At 57.5% G+C, this 18926-nt stretch overlaps 2 protein-coding genes across 2 annotated transcripts; one reads left to right on the top strand and one right to left on the bottom strand.

Annotated features, from left to right (window-relative positions):
• The first annotated feature begins 7955 nt into the window (after positions 1-7955).
• Positions 7956-11114, top strand: PTGDR2 (prostaglandin D2 receptor 2). Its single transcript, XM_032640850.1, is given in 6 exon segments — positions 7956-8686; positions 8688-8939; positions 8941-9003; positions 9005-9092; positions 9095-10197; positions 10323-11114. Coding segments are annotated over 5 exon segments (1341 nt in total). The 5' UTR covers positions 7956-7984; the 3' UTR covers positions 9331-10197; positions 10323-11114.
• A 58-nt stretch (positions 11115-11172) lies between these two features.
• On the bottom strand, positions 11173-18518 carry CCDC86 (coiled-coil domain containing 86). Its single transcript, XM_032640851.1, is given in 5 exon segments — positions 11173-11529; positions 11718-11792; positions 13590-13719; positions 17361-17878; positions 17880-18518. Coding segments are annotated over 5 exon segments (1089 nt in total). The 5' UTR covers positions 18126-18518; the 3' UTR covers positions 11173-11409.
• Between the last annotated feature and the right edge of the window lie 408 nt (positions 18519-18926).

The following is an 18926-nucleotide window of genomic DNA, read 5'->3' as shown; positions in this document are numbered from 1 at the left end:
AGCCCTACTTGTCCTGCAGAGCTGATGACAATGAACCTCAGAGAGTCCAGTCATCTGGGAAGTGCTGGGTTCTGGTGCTGGAGCACCTTCTTCTTTTTTTCTTTTTTCCTGGTTTATTTATTTTTTACTTATTTATTTACTTGTTTAGGCTGTACCACGTGGCATGCGGGATCTTAGTTCCCTGACCAGGTATCAAACCCGTGCCCCCTGCAGTAGAAGCATGGAGTCCTAACCACTGGACCGCCAGGGAAGTCCCTGGAGCACATGCTTCTGAGTTCCAGCTCTTCTGCCCACTGGCTGAGTGGCCTTGGCTGGGCCACTCAACCTCTCTGTTTTTTTCTCTGGGAGTGAGTAAGATAACAGTCCCTACCATCCTGGATTATCTGGGTGCAGCATATATATGTAATGCATATAAAAACTATATCTGTATATATTTTTTGGTGAGGATTCACTGGCATACATGTGGGTCTGAGAAAAGTTATTAGTTAATAATAACAGAGAGTTACTAGTCCCCAGGGTTGTACCCACCACAGGTGAAAACAGAGTCTGGGAGAATTGCATCAGGCCATGAGTAACAGTGGATCCAGATTGGCCACCGTGAGGACCTGGGGGTTCCTTTCGGGCCTAATCTCCAATACTAGAGATTCGCGCTGTGCAGCAAACGCTCACTGAGAGCCCTCCCACGTGTCAGGCCCGCTGCTTGGCTTGGTGATGAGGAGATAAAACAGGAACTGTCTCTGTCCTCCAGTTGCTCGTGGATGGGGTGGGGAACAGTTGTGTGAAGGTTACCATGGAGGGCAGAGGTGCAGAGGCAGGGGCTGTGGAGGTAGGGTCTGAAAGGCTCAGCAAAGTCTTCCCGGAGGAGGTAACCCTGAGCAGCATTTTGAAGGATGAATAGGAGTTCACAGAGAGGCAAGGGAGGAAATGGTATTCTAGAGCAGGGAGCAAACAGCACAAGGGGGCAGAAACAGCCTGGTATGTACAGGGTGATGAATGCTGACATGATAGGAGGTGACTAGGGAGAAGCAGAAATGAAGGTGGAGGCACAGGCAGGGCCAGATCACTGAGGGGCTTATTGGCCATGTGAGGAGCTAAGCCTCCACCTGTGGGTGACGGTGGCATTAGGGTGCTCCACCCGGTGCAAGGTGTCATGTGGGGTCCTGCCCCTCTGCTGTGTGTGGCCAACCTCCAGGGCCTCCCAAGTAAGGGAGAATGGAGGGTCCAGGGCATGGCTCACCTGCTTCCTCTTGTGCATCTCAGTTCCTGTTTTATTGACTCTTTAAAGAGGACAGAAAGGAACATGAAAGCCTGCTTCCTAAGGCAGGGCCGGAGGGAGAAAGCCATTCTGGGCTTGGCCCCATGGCTGGGGGCAGTTGGCCTATTCCCTTGGACTGTTCGTTAAACACACCTGATGCCATGATCATGTGCTCTTGGGAGCCCAGAGACACTGACGATCACAGAAAGGGGTCTTGCCGCAGAGAATGGACTTGAGGACACTGGGCGGGGGAAGGGTAAGCTGGGGTGAAGTGAGAGAGTGGCATGGACATATATACACTAGCAAACGCTAAAATAGCTAGCTAGTGGGAAGCAGCCGCATAGCACAGGGAGGTCAGCTTGGTGCTCTGTTACCACCTAGAGGGGTGGGATAGGGAGGGAGATGCAAGAGGGAGAAGATGGGGGATATATGTATACGTATAGTGATTCACTCTGTTATAAAGCAGAAACTAACACACCATTGTAAAGCAATTCTACTCCAATTAAAGATGTTAGGAAAAAAAAAAGAAAGAAAGGGGTCTTGCAAGATGAGTGGGGGAGGGAAGAGGCATTCCAGGCAGCAGCAGCCGGGAGTGCAAAGGCTTGGAGGTGAGCCGAGAGGAAGGGGCAGGGACTGGCGGGCGGTGTGCTGGATCCCCAGAGGACTTGAAGGCTGCTTTGAGAACCTGGACAGTTCCCACAGGCAGCAGAACCCCCAACAGGGCTCTGTGACGCTCTGGTTCTTCTCCTCCAGGGCAGTACGTGTGGTGACGGGGAGAAAGACCTGACTTTAGCTCTTTCAGGCTTTGACGTCAAGTTGCCAAGCCATGGAGAAGGCTGTGCTTCAGGGCCTATGGCCTGTGCTCTGGGGTGGCTGCATCTTTCTCCAGGTCCTGGGGGGGGGTCACTGGGACAGCCCCCCTCCCCCACCAGTGCCACCAGGACCCAGCTGCCGCTCCCCGCTTCCGAGTGCACCAGACGCAAGGAACCGAGTTCTCCATCCCAGCCAAACCAGCAGCATCGGCACGCTCTGGGGAACTTGCTAGGAATGCAGATGCCCAGGCCGCCTCCCCAGACCCGCTGGACGCACGCACTAGGGTGGGGCACCCAGCAGTCTGGACGTCACAAGCCCTCCAGTAGGTTCTGAGGCACATTCAAAGTGGGACTGGCTGGTCTATTTGCCAAGGCCATGATCACGTCGCTCTCCTCCGGACTCCCGAGCGCCACACGGGCCCATCTGGCAGCCTGGCTGTCCTCCTGCCTACAGTGCTGGCCCGACACTGCGAAAGGGCTCCGCAGGGTTCTCTGATCGCATCTTCTCCTGGAGGCGCCTGTCCTCTGCTTTCAGCCAGGGAGCCCCAGCTCAGAGTCCGCAAGGCTCACGGGACTTCTCTCAAGTGTTCTGGTGCGGAACACCCCTCCCCGTGCCACCCCCCTACCCCAACTCCAACTCCTTCACGCCCAGGCCACCTCCCATATGGTGCCTGAGGGACTTGTGTGGGAGGCAGGTTTACACCGTGGGAGTGCAGCCAAGGGCCCTACAGGAACCCAACATCCCTGCCTCCTTGTTTAGAAAATGCCTTAGGGCACTGTTCATCTGGAGTACTTTCTTCCTTTGTTTTAGTAACTTTTCATAAATTGTCCTCGGGGATGGTTGGGAGACAGTCACCACAGTGATTACAGGATTGGAAACAAGGTTGGGGGAAGGGCAGAGGACTGGTGAGCGTTTGCAGGTGAGCAGGGCCGCCATCAGGGCTTGTGCAGAGTGTTCAGTGCTCAAGGGTACCTAGTGGAGGGGGTGAGGGAGGGCTGAGAGCCAGGAGGAGGGCTGGACCCCACCCCAAGCCTGATTCCCTAGAGCTAAGATATGTTATAGGAGGAAAGGAGGGATTCTTTTTTTTTCTTTTTTGGCCACACCACGTGGCATGCGGGATCTTTGTTCCCTGACCAGGGATCAAACCCATGCCCCCCTGCGTTGGGAACATGGAGTCTTAACCACTGGACTGCCAGGGAATTCCCAAGCGGGGATTCTTTCTAAGCCCAAAGAGCAGTCTGTGCACCACTTTGGGGCAGGGACTGTGCAGAAGGAGCACCTTTAAAAAATTCATATTGCTGTGAAGTTACTTGCCCAAGGTCACCTGCCACACTTCACTTGCCTGCATGGCCTTAGAGGATGTCTGTGGCCTCAGCAGGCTGGGTGTGGAGGGGGGTGGATGGGGATGAAGGTACTTTCCCCCGAGTGGAACGGAAACACCACCTAGGGAGGGCTGTAGGCACTTGTCTTCAGAAGACGGAGACCCTCCGTCACTAAGAGGAAAGGGACATTACCCTAGTGCTACTGATTTGTTTAATCAAGGCTCTTACTGATCCTCCGTCTTGGATGACAGTGAGCAATAGTTTCCCCGTCACATTCTTCACTCAGGATTGCAGTGTGTCAGCAAACTTATCCAGTGCCAGGCCCTGTATTAAGCCTGTACAAAATGGAAGAGTTTTGTAGAGTCAATCCTATGGGGGTGCCCTGGCCCTGATCTGGGGGTACTGAGTTCTTAACATGTTTTGAGTATCCTGGTGGCTGGGATGCTGAGGTTGGAGGAAAGGTCCCAGGAATCTTGGTCAGCGAACAGGAGTGAAGACTTTCGGGAACAGGTCAATGCGAACGTGTACAGTTCAAGCATCTCATCCATGGGCTCCGAGCCCGGCCAATTTTATCCATTACTTATTATTATTGGCCTGCACCACATGGCTTGTGGGGTTTTTTAGTTCTCTGACCAGGGATCAAAACCTGGGCCCTTGGCAGTGAGATCGTGGAGCTCTAACCACTGGACTTCCAGGGAATTTGCAGCCCCATTTAAAATAAAGCTGTACTGCCTTTGCCCTGCAGCCTATACCCATTTTTCCCCAAGAGGGAAGAAACCTGATTTTTTTTTTTTTTTTTTTTGTAAAAATTAATTCATTTATTTATTTATATTTTGGCTGTTGTAGGGTCTTCGTTTCTGTGCGAGGGCTTTCTCTAGTTGCGGCGAGCGGGGGGCCACTCTTCATCGCCGTGCACGGTGCCTCTCACTGTCGTGGCCTCCTCTTGTTGCGGAGCACAGGCTCCAGGACACACAGGCTCAGTAGTTGTGGCTCACGGGCGCAGTTGCTCCGTTGGCATGTGGGATCTTCCCAGACCAGGGCTCGAACCCGTGTCCCCTGCATTGGCAGGCAGATTCTCAACCACTGCGCCACCAGGGAAGCCCAAGAAACCTGATTTTTATGAGTACCTACTATGTGCTGGATGCTTTGTGAATGAGGACACCTCACTCCAGCCTGGGAGGTGACACTGTCGCTCTGGTCACAGATGGACAAGTGGGGGCCGGCAAGGGGAAGTGGCTTACCTCCCAGCTGGGCATGCGGGCAGCATGGACAGCCAGGCCTGTGTTCTTACCACGGCCCCGCCCTGCCTTCCTGGCCATAGAGCCCCTGGGGGCCCTCGCAGACGGGCCCCCCATGCTGCCCAGGCACATGGGAGGAGCCGCACCAGTTTCTTTCCTGAGGGTGATGGGGTCAGGGGTGGGCAGTCCAGGGCAGTGGACAGACGGACAGGACGCCCTCCTCCTCACTTCTCCTACACACCTGTCGCTCTCAAAAGCACCCCCCATGCACACTAGGGCTCACACTTTCTGGCTCACACCTGTGTCCCCACGTGCACTTGTACTTGACCTTGGGCTTTTGCAAAATCTCCTTCGTAAAGGGAGGTAGGATGAGCTGGGCTGCCAGCAGTTACATCCAGTCCGCATCAATGGAGATGGATGTTACTTGAACACCAGTGTGACAACTCACTCTCTAGCTGTCCCCGCCTCCCCCCACCCCAACCCGTAAATACACACACACACACACACACACACACACACACACACACACTCTGGGGCTGACATCTATTTCCTCCCTCAGCCTCCCTCCCCTGCCTCTGCCTGCCCGCTGCCTGCAGAAGCTGACTGCCTCTGGGGCTGGAATCCTGTGCTCCCTCTGTGCCCAGGTAAGGAGACGGTGGCCCCAGGGCTGGGCAGCCTCAGTGCCCTCTCTGGACCCAGAAGAGAAGGCACAGTTTTATCAAAGGAGAGGGCTGTTACCAGCTAGGATGGCAGAGGGTTGGGTTTACCAAAGACTGGAGGGGACTTGCTGCTCTGAGGAGGAAAGGACTACATTTTCCTAGGGAATAACTAGATGCCAGGTGCAGTGGTCAACCATTAAAGCTTCTCTTTCCAGACTCAGGAGCGATCTGGGGGGGAGGGTTACACGAGCAGTCTTAAGGTAAATGACCCAAGTGCACCCAGCCAGGAAGCCGAGGAGCTGGGATTCAAAGCCAGGTCTCTGACACCAAAAGCTGGTATTCTCTGACCCCAGCCCTCTGTCAAAACAGGACCTTCGCTGCTGGGCTCCCTGAGAACCCGGGGAGGCTGGAGGCCGGACTCTGTCAGCCAGGAAGCCCATACTGGGTGCTTTGTGAACGAGGACACCTCACTCAGCCGGGGAGGTGACACTGTCGCTCTGGGCACAGACGGCCAAGTGGGGGCCGGCAAGGGGAAGTAGCTTACCTCCCAGCTGGGCATGCGGGCAGCATACTCGGTCCCCAGCAGAGAGCAGGATGTGCTGTCTGAGCACCCCCATGGGACTTAGATGGGGCCAAAGGGAATGTTTCAGCGCAGAGTGGGGATGGCTCGTGTGTTTGCTGGGAGTGGGGTTCTCTCCCTTCCACCGCAGCTGAGGGACACTGGGCAAGTTGCTGTGCTTCTCTGAACCTTTGTTTCCTCTTCTAAAAAATGCGGTCTCACAGGGTCATTGTGAATGTAATCACTCTGCAGACTCTAGAGCTTGGGAAATACGAGCATTTTCAGGGAGCACAGGGACAACAGCTCCCCTCCCCCCACCTGCGTGTCCCCAGCTCCAAGCGGCTCACCTGCCAAGGAAATTCTAGTTTGATATCCGGCACACTCACCCTACGAAGGACCGTGGTCCCTGGAGAAGGGTGTGGATTTTCTCATCCTGGCCAACAGTGCCTCCCGTGGAAAGACGAATACTGAAGAACACCTCCCCCCCCCCCCCCCCCCCCCCCCCGCCTTTCCTTCTCTTCTTTCTCCATCATCTCGCGCTTAGAACAGAGGTAGAGGAAAGAGAACAGGCTGAGTGCTAAACTGTCGTTCCTCCACATGCCTGTGTTGTTCGGGAAGGTCTTGGGTAGGTGATTTTAAACACTTGAGTTTCAGTTTCCTCATCTGCAAAACGGGATGGAGAGAAGTACCAACAGTTTTCTTCTAGAGCTGTAGCAAGAGAGTACCTATGTAAAGGATCTACCACAGTCCCTGGCATGTCATGGGGGGCCCAGGACAATCCGAGTTCCCACCCCCTGCTCTCTGTCTGTCCCCACCTCCTGCAGGCAGCCTCCCACCCTGACCTCCTCTGCCCTCACTGATCTCCACTGGCTCCACATCAGATGGTCTCAGGTTATTTATTATTTTTTAAAAACTAAATTATTTATTTATTTTGGGCTGCCTTGGGTCTTCGTTGCTGCACGCGGGCTTTCTCTAATTGCGGCGAGCCGGGGCTACTCTCCGTTGCGGTTCACGGACTTCTCATTGCGGTGGCTTCTCTTGTTGCGGAGCACAGACTCTAGGTGCGCGGGCTTCAGTAGCTGTGGCGCATGGGCTTAGTTGCTCCACAGCATGTTGGATCTTCAGGGATTGAACCTGTGTCCCCTGCATTGGCAGGCAGATTCTTAACCACTGCGCCACCAGGCAAGTTCCAGCCTCAGGTTCTTGATGAGGCTGTGGGTCTGCACATCTGGCCAGGGGCTGGCTTCTCCAGCGCTTAGCTGAGTAGTCGCCTCAGTAAAATATCTGTTGAATGAGTATGAACAGGGCTGGGTTTCCTGGGGCTGGCCGAGCGCCTGTGGCTGCCCCTGAGCAGGGGAGAGGTCTTTTGGCCCTACTGGGCCTCCGGAGCCCAAATCTGGTAGTTCCTTCTGCCCAGCTCTCTCCCTGCTCTTATCTTATTTCCTCTTAAACTACCAAAGGAGGGGCTGGCTCCACTGCTTGCAGTCAACACACCCAACCAGCCACCACTCTGGGAGCGAAGGGCCACAGGACGATCTGCAGAGAGGCAAGGTCCGGGGGTGCCGTGGGTGGGTGCGTGGGTGGGTCATCCCTTAAATGCACGGACTCCGCCTTCCATTCCCATCCTCCAGCCCAGCTGAATCCTCCTGCCCTTCAGGGGGGCCTCGCTCACACCCCAGCGCTCTGGGGATTGGGAAAAGGAGCCCTTCGTGGCCTGACCTTGGTTCCTATTTCTCCAAGTGATCTTAGGCCATCTGCTTAATGATAATCGCAGCGCCATTGATGCAGTGCTTCCTGCACGCTTACTCTTGCTTGAAATGCTTATATATATTATTAATTCATTTAATTCAACAACCAGCAACCCTATGACCTAGACCCTGCCCTGTATGACAGCCATCCATGTTACGGAGGAGCAAACAGGCTCAGAAAGGTTAAGCGTATTGCCCAAGGTTGCACAGTGAGCAGGTGGTGGGGCTGGGATGTCACCTCCCCACCTTACTGCCCTTGCTCAACTTCATTGATCCCCAGGGGCCTCACCTATAACTGTCATGGGTCAGAGTCCCATCTCCTGGCCAGGGTTGCCCGTTTCCTGGCACTGCTCACCACAGTGCCTCTTTCTCTCCGCCGCAGAGCCCACGATGTCGGCCAACGTCACGATGAAGCCCCTCTGTCCCCTCCTGGAGCAGATGAGCCGCCTCCAAAGCCACAGCAACTCCAGCATCCGCTACATTGACCACGCGTCAGTGCTGCTGCATGGGCTGGCCTCGCTGCTGGGCCTGGTGGAGAACGGACTCATCCTCTTCGTGGTGGGCTGCTGCATGCGCCAGACCGTGGTCACCACCTGGGTGCTGCACCTGGCACTGTCTGACCTGCTGGCCACTGCCTCCCTGCCTTTCTTCACCTACTTCCTGGCCGTGGGCCACTCCTGGGAGCTGGGCACCACCTTCTGCAAGCTGCACTCCTCCATCTTCTTCCTCAACATGTTCGCCAGCGGCTTCCTGCTCAGCGCCATCAGTCTGGACCGCTGCCTGCAGGTGGTGCGGCCCGTGTGGGCACAGAACCACCGCACGGTGGCCGTCGCTCACAGGGTGTGCCTGGCGCTCTGGGCCCTGGCCGCCCTCAACACCGTGCCCTACTTCATCTTCCGGGACACCATCCCGCGGGTGGACGGGCGCGTCATGTGCTACTACAACGTGCTGCTCCTGAATCCCGGGCCCGACCGCGATGCCACGTGCAACTCGCGCCAGACGGCTCTGGCCGTCAGCAAGTTCCTGCTGGCCTTCGCCGTACCGCTGGCCATCATCGCCTCGAGCCACGTGGCCGTGAGCGCGCATTTGCGCCCACCGCGGCCGCCGGCGGCCCGGCCGCTTCGTGCGCCTGGTGGCGGCCGTGGTGGCGGCCTTTGCGCTCTGCTGGGGGCCCTACCACGTGTTCAGCGTGCTGGAGGCGCGGGCGCACGCGGACCCGGCGCTGCGGCCGCTCGTGTGGCGCGGGCTGCCGTTCGTCAGCAGCCTGGCCTTCGTCAACAGCGTGGTCAACCCGCTGCTCTACGTGTTCACCTGCCCCGACGTGCTGCGCAAGCTGCGGCACTCCGCTGCGGAGCGTGCTGGAGAGCGTGCTGGTGGACGACAGCGAGCTGGGCGGCGGGGGGCGGCAGCAGCCGCCGCCGCCGCCACACCTCCTCCACCAACACCTCGTCCTCCTCCTCCTCGCTGGGCGGCCGCCGCCTGTCCCCGCTCAGGCCCGCAGCCTGCTCGGCTGGCTGCGGGGTGGCCGCGCGGCGCCCCCCGCAGCGGGACCGGGCCCGAGCCCGATCCCAGGACGAGCGGGGCCCCCTGAACCGGGCGCTGAGCACCACCTCGGCGTAGGAGGCACGGGCCGGGGATCGCCAGGCTCGGACCATTCTCCCCCCGCCCCCGGGAGGCAAGAGCAGGGAGCAATTGCAGCAGCTTCCCCAGGGCCCGGACGTTTAGTCGGAGGCTAAGGAATCTGCATGTTAAAGCGCCCCACGTGACTCAGTGTATCCTTTTCAGAAACGAAGTGAGCTAAAGCCGTGCTTCTCAAACTTTCTTATGCGGTAGTCACCCAGGGATCCTGTCTGCTTGAACGGGCCGCCGGGCGGGTCTGCTGACAATCTGCATTTCTAACAAGCTTTCAGGAGGCGATGGGACCACACTCTGAGTAATGCGAGGTTAAAACGCTAAGACATCTCAAACTAGGGTAGTGGACGCCCCAAGGTACACAGGACGCATCTCCCTAAAGCTGTTTTTAGCAGATGATGGGTGGGGTGGATTTTTACATTAAACCAGTGATGTAGTTTTGGAGTAGAAAGCAAGAGAGGAAAAGTTTGGGAAGCACTTCCAGTCTAACCTTCTCGCTTTGGTCATTTAGTTGCGCTTTACTTAACTACACGCTTTATCCCACAATCTCCAGGGGCAGGTTCTATTAGCCCCACTTTTTACCATGTGCAAACTGAGGTGCAGGGAGGTTAGGTAACCTGCCCAAGGTGCAGGGACTGCATACCAACCATTAGGCATTACCTGTTCAATTACTATTTAGTAGGTGAAAGGGCACCCCTCACATACCTAAGGTCCTTCAGATAGCAGCTGCATGGGGGCCCCCATCTCTACCTGTCCGACCCAGCATTGCCCGAAGTGGAAAAAGCAAGGGGTGCTATAGTCAAAAGTTTGGGAAACCTGTGCTAATCAAAGTGCAATGGACATCCTTACTGAAGGTCTTTAGTGTTTGGATGAGCCCCGCAACCTCCGTGACCACAGCCGGTGATATTTCCTAGCTCATCTGACACATGTGCCAGCCTACAGTTCCCTGGGACGCCCTCTGAGCAATGCTGGTAATCCCTAGATCTGTGAAGCACCCACCTCCCTCCCGACCGCACAGGGCTGCAGCAGTGACCCCCAATTTGTAGGCGCGAGGGGTAACTTACCATAGCATCTCCACTCTACCATGTCTGTTTAGCTCAGCATCCCAGGGCCGGGTGCAGAGTTGGTGCGGTACACGTTTGGTGGATGGAACGTCAGTGGAAGAGCCAGAGGAGAAACTCTCCTGGGATCTTGGTCCAGTGTTCCCTGTGCCACCACTCGCAGCTGAGCTCCCAGCGTTTACTCTCAGTGCCAGGCAGGGCCCGGCCCACAGCAAGCGCTTGGCAAATGGAGCGGTCGACGGACATCCCATCTCGACCTCGCCCGTGCTCCCTCCTACCCGCTCCCCTGCTTCACCGAGCACTTGGCGCCAACTGACACACAGTACATTTTACTTGTTTATTATGTTTTCTCCACCAGAATGAAAGATCCTTGAGGGCAGGGACTTTTGTCTGTATTCCCTGGCACCTGGAATTATGCCTGTACACAGCAGGCCTTCAATAAATATTTCTGCTGTAGACTGGGTGGCATGAGTTAATCAGATCTCTGGGGCTTCTGCAGAGTCTGGTACAGGAAAGGGGGAGCTAGAGAGACCCTGCCCCCTGCAACCTCCCCATTTTAACCTTAAGTGTTGAAAAGTGGGGCAGAGCTGGATTCAGTCTGCTGGGTGGCAGGGTCAGTGGGATGCAGAGGGAGCCAGAGCAGCCTTTGGGGAGCTGTGTCAGGCGGGGAGGTGGATTCCTGACTTCCGGCCTCCTGGCCTGGGTTAGACCCAGGACTCTGAGACAGAACATACATATTTTGGGGAGTCACCTGCCAGTCACCAGCTCCCTGAGGAACCAGAAATTACTCTTCGTGGTTTGAAGGCACTTGGAGAGGAGGGGGGAGGGGAGGGGGAAGGGGGGAGGGGAGGGGGAAGGGGGGGAGGGGAGGGGGAAGGGGGGGAGGGGAGAGGGAAGGGGGGTAAGGGGAGGGGCGGAGGAGCGAGCTGACCCTCCTCCCTCCTCCAGTCTCTGCCAGGTCCCAGGCTACCTCTGGGTCTCTGTGCCACAAAGACCTGCCTGTGACCCCTTTTGAAGGCTCAGAGCCCCGTCTCGGGTGGAGCCATGGAGCTGGAGTGCTGGGTCAGCGGAGGCGTGTGGCCGCCATGCGTGACACGGTGCTTGGCCTCGGCCACGCTGAGCTCAGACCTTGGCCGCTGGCCGCCGTGGCGGCTGCTCCTGCAGCTGGGCCAGCGTGTCGCGCTTCTCAATGGAGTGCAGCTGCTGCTTCTTCGCTCGCCTGAGCTTGGCGGGGTTTCGGATCTGGGGGAGGTTGAAGGGAGGGCGTTAGCGTGGCTGGAGTCCCCGCCCTGCTCCCCGGGGAAAGGGAAGCCACCGCGGGGGGCCTGGGACTGCGGCACGAGCAGGGGCCGTGAAGCAGGGGTGCCAGGGTGTCTGGAACACGACATTCAGCCTGGCCGCGTCCCGTCCGCAAGCAGGGCAACGCTCACCACTTGGACGATCTCCGCCTTCCGCTCATTCTCCAGGCGGCGTTTCAGGTTCTCAGCGCGGCGCTGCTTCTTCTCCTGGACACACAGGGGAAGGGGATTGGGTCTGGGAGCCGAGGCGGCCCTGGTCTCCCAGGCAGTGAGAGCTGACAGAATTCCCAGGGAGGAGTGCAAAAGGCCCACTTATCCCGGCTCCAGGTTGTTCCTGGTGCTGGGGGGTGGAGAGGCAGCAAGGAACCATCCCTGTGCCCCTGGGACCAGCATCCAGAGGCCCACTCCGGTGGGCAGTTCCTGACTTCACCTGAGAAGGGGGGGCGCCTGGTCAAGTGGCTGAGGACACTGGGGTTGGAGGGGGAGGGGCGGGGTAAGACACAGGTGGCACCCCACCTGGAAACTCAGGCCCATGTAGACGGTGGTTCCTCTTACCACGGCCCTCATCAACTGCCTGGGGAGAAGGGGTGGCTGGCCCTTTCCCTCATTCCCGTCCTCTCAGTCTCCCCTCTCCCCCTGAAGCCCACGAGCCCCTAGAATGCAAGGGCTGGGGTGAGGGCTGGCCTCCTAGATTCACCCTGGCGCAGGACGGGGAAGGGTGGAGGCTGCAGAGAAGAGGCTCCGGAGCATCTGGTCCCGGTTTGAATCCTGACTCTGCTACTTCCTAAATGTGTGACCTTGGCCAAGTGGTTTAAGCTCTGTGCCTCAACCTCCCATCTTTAAAGTGAAGATAATTACATAAGATTGTTTTGAGGACTAAATGAATGACCACACATACAGGGCTTGGAACAGTACTGGCCCACTGGGAACACTTAGAAGATGAATGTAGACGGAGTCTTCCTTGGGAATGGCTACGCTGACTGCTGTCCCTGGTGGGGCAGGGCAGGGACGGTGGCCCCAAGGCTGTGCATGGTCAGGGGCCTCCCTCGTCTTTGGCAACACAGGGTAGGGGTGGCTTGGGCCCGGAGGGAGAAAGGAGAAGTGACACTTGAGCTCCCGGAGGCGCAGGGGAAGGTCTGGGCTCGGGGCTGGGCAGGGGCACCTCTAGAGGGGACGGTGACAAGAAGGTTCTCTCTTGCCCAAGAGGGAGCCACGGCCACACAGGAAGCTAGATAAGGCCTCAGCACAAGGTGGAGGCCACATAGTCTGCAGGGTCTCGGCCGTAGGCTGAGCTGGGGCAACTCAAAGCAGGGGACAGATGACCAAGTGGCTGACCCACCCCCTCCCCTCATGGCCAGGCAGGGACTGCAGGCTGGGGGCAAGGTGTCTGACTCCTCCGGTGGCCTGGGGACCACGAGGCGAGTGACGTCCCACTGAGAAGTCCGCTCCTGGTGGATCTACACCACCACCTCCCTGTCTGCCTGCTGGGGCTTCCTGGAGGCTAAGAGAGGTTGGGCGTGAACCTCTAACAGGGCACCTGTGGCCCTGAGATGAGCGTGAGGGAGAGCTGGAGGAACGCGCAGGCCGTCCACTCCGCTGATGTGTAGCAGCTGTGTCTTGGGGAATGCCAGCAACACCCCAATGAGGCCTCCAATCTGTATGCCCTTCCCACCCTTCCCCGGGGCCCCGAGGCTGGAGAACGGCTCTTTTTTTTTTTTTTTTTTTTCTTTTTTTGCGGTACGCGGGCCTCTCACTGTTGCGGCCTCTCCCGTTGCGGAGCACAGGCTCCGGACGCACAGGCTCGGTGGCCATGGCTCACGGGCCCAGCCACTCCGCAGCATGTGGGATCCTCCCGGACCGGGGCACGAACCCGTATCCCCTGCATCGGCAGGCGGACTCTCAACCACTGCACCACCAGGGAAGTCCTGGAGAACGGCTCTTGACCAAGCCCCTCCCACCCCGGTCTGGCCGACCCCTCCCACCCCGGCGTGGCCGGCCCCTCACCTGCCGGCGCCGCTCCTTCTCCTCCTGCAGGCGCCGGGCGAAGTCCTTGGCCTGCTTCCTCTCCTGCCGGTCCTGCATCTTCCGCCGCCAGGATGTGCGCAGGGGCTTGTCCTGAACCATCTGGGAGAACCTGCATGGGGGACACTGGATGCTCTTGGAGTCCGCGGGATGCCCCGGTGCCCTCCCTCTGGGCCTCCTTCCCTACCTGCCTGCTTGCCCGGCAGTCGACCCTCCGGGTCTGTAGAAACTTGGAGCAGGAAAGGGCCCTGATCACGCCCACTGCCATTTCTTAAGCCCTGGTTACGTACCTGAGGTGGGAACTCCTGTTCCCTCCAGTTTATAGAGGAGCAAACAAAGCCTCAGAGAGGTTAAGGAATTGCCCAAGGTCACCTTGCTCCTGAGCAGCCGTCTGTGACCAGAGTCCGGGCCGCATGGCCTCCACCGCCAAGCTCCTCTGCTCCGGCCGAGCGCAGAGGGCTGGGCGTGGACGCCTCTGGAGAGGGGGCTCACTCCCTACTGGGGCGCCCATGTCATCTCAGAACAGCGCAAATGGTCACGGTCCCCTGCAGTGATTCAGAACCTCTGTCCCAGCAGGGGAAATGTGAAAATGGAGTGGGTGCTAGGGAACCTCAGGGAAGTCTTGATTTTCTAAAGTGATAGTGACACGGTCACAGAAGCGAGGTTACCTCTGTAAGAACGCACACCGCCAGGATCTAGGGGTGGACGATAAATCGAGGACGTGCTGTAAAACATTCCGGGAAGACGGAAAAACGTCAAGGAGCAAGAGGACACTAGACCAGGAAAAGGCTGAGGGCTGCCGAGACTGGTGATGAGGGCTTGGGGGTTCATGCAGCCGTGCCGCCCCTTTTCCGGAAGCTTTCTCCTTGAACGATTTGAAGCCTGTTCGGGTGTCCCACGGGCCTTCTTTCCCCCTCAGCACTTCCTTTCGTAGTGGCCTTTCCGCCTCCCTCGATAATTTCTTGACTTCCAAAAGAGCTCCTGTTTACCCACGTCCACTCTACCATGCCCCAAGCGGTCACAGCAGTGGGCTGCAGTGGGCACCAGGCCGAGCCCACTCCCGCCCCTGGGGAAGGTCAATACGGCTCTTCGGGTTCATCTTTCCCCTTTCTTGCTCCCCAAGAGTCTGCACATACAGCCTGGACCCTGACCCCACGCCTGTCCGTCCTCAGCCTGGTTCTGCCTACCCCCCGCCCCCACTCCCCAGTTCTGCCTGCCTGCCCCCAGCACACACCCCACTGCTTCTTCTCCCCCTCCCCTTACGTGGAGACAAGAACCATTCCCATTACAAAGGGTGGTGGGAGGATTAACGGCTCACGGCCGAGAAGCAAGCACAGTGCTCTGCGTATAGTAGGTGCTCAGTGAATCCACCCTTCAGAGAAGGGAGACGGTGCACCCAGGGAGCGCTGGGCAGAAGGTGGCATTAGGCCTGGGCACGGGGGTGGGTGGGTGGGTGTGTGCTTCCCAGCCTCGGCTCCGCCCCCCCCCCCCCCCCCCCCCCCCCCCCCCCGCATCCCCACTTTGCTGGGACACCTCGTGCAGCAGGTGCTGCCCCTGCCTTCTCGGGGCTCACTCACCAACTGCTGAAGCTGCTTCCTCAAAGGTCGCAAACACCCATTCAACAGCCCCTCCAGCCCTTATCCGCAGGCCTGGCGCCGCTTCTGAAGGCGCTTTCATTCTACTGCGGCAGCTTCCTTACTGGTCTCCCTGGTCTCCCCTCTGCCCTCCTAAAGGTCTGTTCTCCACAGGCCAGACCGGTCCTTGCAGAGGTCAGATCGCGTCACTCTTTTGCTCAACACCTCCCATGGCTCTCACGCTCACTCAGGTCCCTGCAAGGGCCCACGTGGGCCCACGTGACCTGGCCCTGTGACCACTCTGACCTCACTCACCTCCTACCGCTCCCCTTGTGCCCAGTGACGAGGCCTCTGGACTTTCTGTTCCCCTTGCCTGGGTACTCTTTCCCAGTACGTTCATTCAGGCCTCTGCTCACATCCCTGTGGCAGTGAAGCCATCTGTAATCACTGTGGCAACGCCCTGCACCTCTTGCTTTGTTATTTTCCTGTATTGCCCTAATTACTGATATATGTATATATTACGTGTTGGTTACCCATTTCTCACAACTAGAATGTTTTGTTTATAGCCATGTTTACCCCCAGATCCTAGCTCAATGAAATATAAACTGGTTGAACGAATGAACTACCTTCTGTTCTCATTCATCTACTTGTTTGAGGTAGGCATTGAGGTGCCTACCATGTGCTGGGCGCTGGGGAGAATCTAGCCACTGTAGGTAAATCCTCACTCTCCTGGAGCCTCTGGTCTAGAGGGGAAGCTGGCAGCTGACAAGAATCACACAAGTAAACAAGCATTTGTGCAAATGGGTGTGTTACAAAAGATACAAGGTACAATGACAACACATAGCTTGAGGACTTAACCCTGGTTGGGTTGCACAAAGAGGGCTTTTCCCAGGGGGTGCATGTTTAAGTGGAGCCCTGGAAGAGGAGCAGGGAATGGCCACGGGAGGAGCCTTTCAACAGAAGGAACAGCATGTGCAAAGGCCCTGAGCTGGGAGGGAGCGTCACCTACAGGGGGTACACAGAGGGGAGGTCAGTGTGGGAGACTTAGTGATGGCAGAGATGGCAGGGGAGAGGAAGACGTCTGGAGCGCAGCTCCAAGCAAACAACAGGAAGCTGGGAAGCATTTCAGCTCGGGCAGGAAGCTGGGACAAAATACCCTTTCTCTTGCTTCTTGGTATCCTCTGCTGACCCTCTCTTCTCCTGGCCTGTGTGTCGGAGCAGCCTCCTCACGCTCAGTGAGCTCCTCTCCCCGCCGTCCACCTCCCGAGTACCAGGACTCCAGGCTCCCATACTCAACTTGCTCACCATCCTCTCCCCACCGGAACCAACCTCTTCAACTGGTCCCACATGGCCATCAGTGGCCCCACCATTCTCTGGGACCTGCTGGGACCGAGGTGGAGGGGCAGCACCACCACCCACTTCTCCAAGTCCAACAGTCGCTCCATCTTCAAAGTCTCTGATTGGTGACTTGTAGGAAATCACTCCCTCAGTTTCAGTTTCTTCTCCGTTTAAGGGGGGAGGGGCTTGGGGAAGGGGAATAATGCCCACCGCCTTGGGGTTTAGGGGGTCAGCAAAATGACATCTGCAAAAGGCCTAGCACAAAGCTTGACGCATCAGTCATCCCTTAGTAAATGTCCGCTTCTTCCGTAAAATCACTGCCTTCCCCTATGGGCCCTCACAGCCACGAATTCCTGTCTGCCCAGTGGTTCCCAGTAGCTAAAACATTAACTGGACCCCACCTCTTCTTCCTGGCAGCCTAAACATTTCCTTCTTCAGTTGCGCCTCTTTGTTCCTTCACTCAACAAGCATTTAATTGAGCACTTACTGCCCGCGGCACAGAAAGACAAGACCTCACGCCTACCCTTTAGAAGGGATAGTTAGGGAGTTTGGGATGGACACATACACACTGCTATATTTAAAACAGATAACCAACAAGGACCTACTGTAGAGCACAGGGAACTCTGCTCAATAGTATGTAACAACCTAAATGGGAAAAGAATTTGAAAAAGAACAGATACATGTATATGTATAACTGAATCACTTTGCACCTGAAACTAACCTCTTTGTGTGACTCCCCCAGTGATGTGAGATCTCTCCAACCTACGGGCTATCTCCTGGCTGCATCCAGGCTCCAGCACCACACAGAACCCCATCCCTGCCCAGCTGTCCCCCACCTCACCTCTTCTTTGAGCGGTCCTTCCACACCCGTCCAGACTTGGGCTTCCCCTTCGGGATTTTAGGAACCTCCTCCTTCTTCGGTTTCTTGGACGCTGCGGCCTGGGCTGAAGAACCTTCTCGCTTCTTTGGCCCGAGGCCGTCTCTCTCCGGCTGCCCGGCCGGCGGTGGCTTGCTCGGCTCACGCTGATCCCGTGGGGAGCCGGGCGACTGGGGTGTCAGCTCCTGCAGTGGCTGAGAGGGCTCGGGACCCGGCGCTTGCTGACCGGGGTAAGGCTCTAGTGACCCTGGGCTCGGCTGCAACTGATGTCGGGGGGACCCCGGGGTCGGCTCCTCCTTACTCTTGGGCGACTCCGAATCCGCTTCTTCTCGGTCCTGGGAAAACTTTGGTGACTCCCCACTTGGCTGTGGCTGAAGTCGGGAGAATTCAGGACTCGATTCCGGCTGTCTTTGGGGCGACTCCAGGCCTGGGTCTCGCTGACGCTGGGGCGACCCTGGGCCCGGCTCTGGCTGCTCTCGGGGGGGACCCCAAGCCTGCCTCCTCCCGTAAACTGGGTGATTCAGGGCTTGTCTCCGGCTGACGTCTGGGAGACTCCAGGCCAGGTGGCCGCACACTCCGAGGAGACCCGGGCGAAGGGTCTCTCCTTTCTTCTGGGTTCGACTCGAACTCCACAAGGGCCCGTCTCGCCCGCAGAACTGAGGTGGGGTTCTCGGGGGATTCAGGCTTTAGTCCTTCCAGCCGCCGGCTGCGCCTCAGCGGCGTATCCATGGCCCGTGCAGAGTTTCCAAACGCGAGCCCACGTGCAGTCTCTGGGACTACCGGCGCCGTCCTATGACGTTATAACCCCGCTACGTCTGCGCCGGGCAGGAGGGGCTGTTGCCTCGGAGGCCATGTTGGTGACGGGCGAAGAGGCTCAGGGAGGAGTCCGGGGAGAGCGGGCGTTGGGTTTACTAGGCGCATGCGCAAAGCGCTTTGGCTTATTTACCTGTGATTGAAGAATGAGTTGCAGCTTGAGATCCGTATTCACCTTGCCTGCGAGCCCAGTCTCCGGAGGGGAAAGAGAGTGTGCAGGCGGAAAAAGGTAGAAGGGGTCGCATTTTCGGGAGAGAAGAGGATTGGAAAAAGATCCAGGGAGCCTGTAGACAAGGCTGGATAGAAACTTTGCTGCTAACTCACTTCTTTACTGCTAACTCAGCTTCAGCGCTGAGCACAGCCCCACCTGCTGAGTCACTGCGGACAGGACACAGCAGCAGGAGTGAGAGTATCAGCGTATCAGATGGGCCCCAGGGTGTCCTGACTGCTGATCAAGAGGAGGTGAGGAGGAGGAAAACCCAGGCAAGGTTCCTGGAGGACGGAAAAGTGGATTGAGGATTCCTTAACACCTCTCACCCCTCGGCTGGTGCCATACAGCATCCAAAATGCACCCCGATGAGTTTAGCCTGTTGAAATCACCTCCCCAAGGGTAAGGCGATGGCAGGCTTCTTCACTAACCTTAGAGGTTGTCAGAATTAGTTGCACCCTTGTGCTGTAATCCTGTGTCAGTCCCTGCCTTCCTGGCCGCTCTCAGAG

The sequence above is a fragment of the Phocoena sinus genome, chromosome 8 (assembly GCF_008692025.1).
Source record: "Phocoena sinus isolate mPhoSin1 chromosome 8, mPhoSin1.pri, whole genome shotgun sequence".
In the NCBI taxonomy this organism is placed as follows: domain Eukaryota; kingdom Metazoa; phylum Chordata; class Mammalia; order Artiodactyla; family Phocoenidae; genus Phocoena; species Phocoena sinus.
Note: the sequence above shows the minus strand (reverse complement) of the source record. Positions and strands in the feature narration are given on the sequence as shown.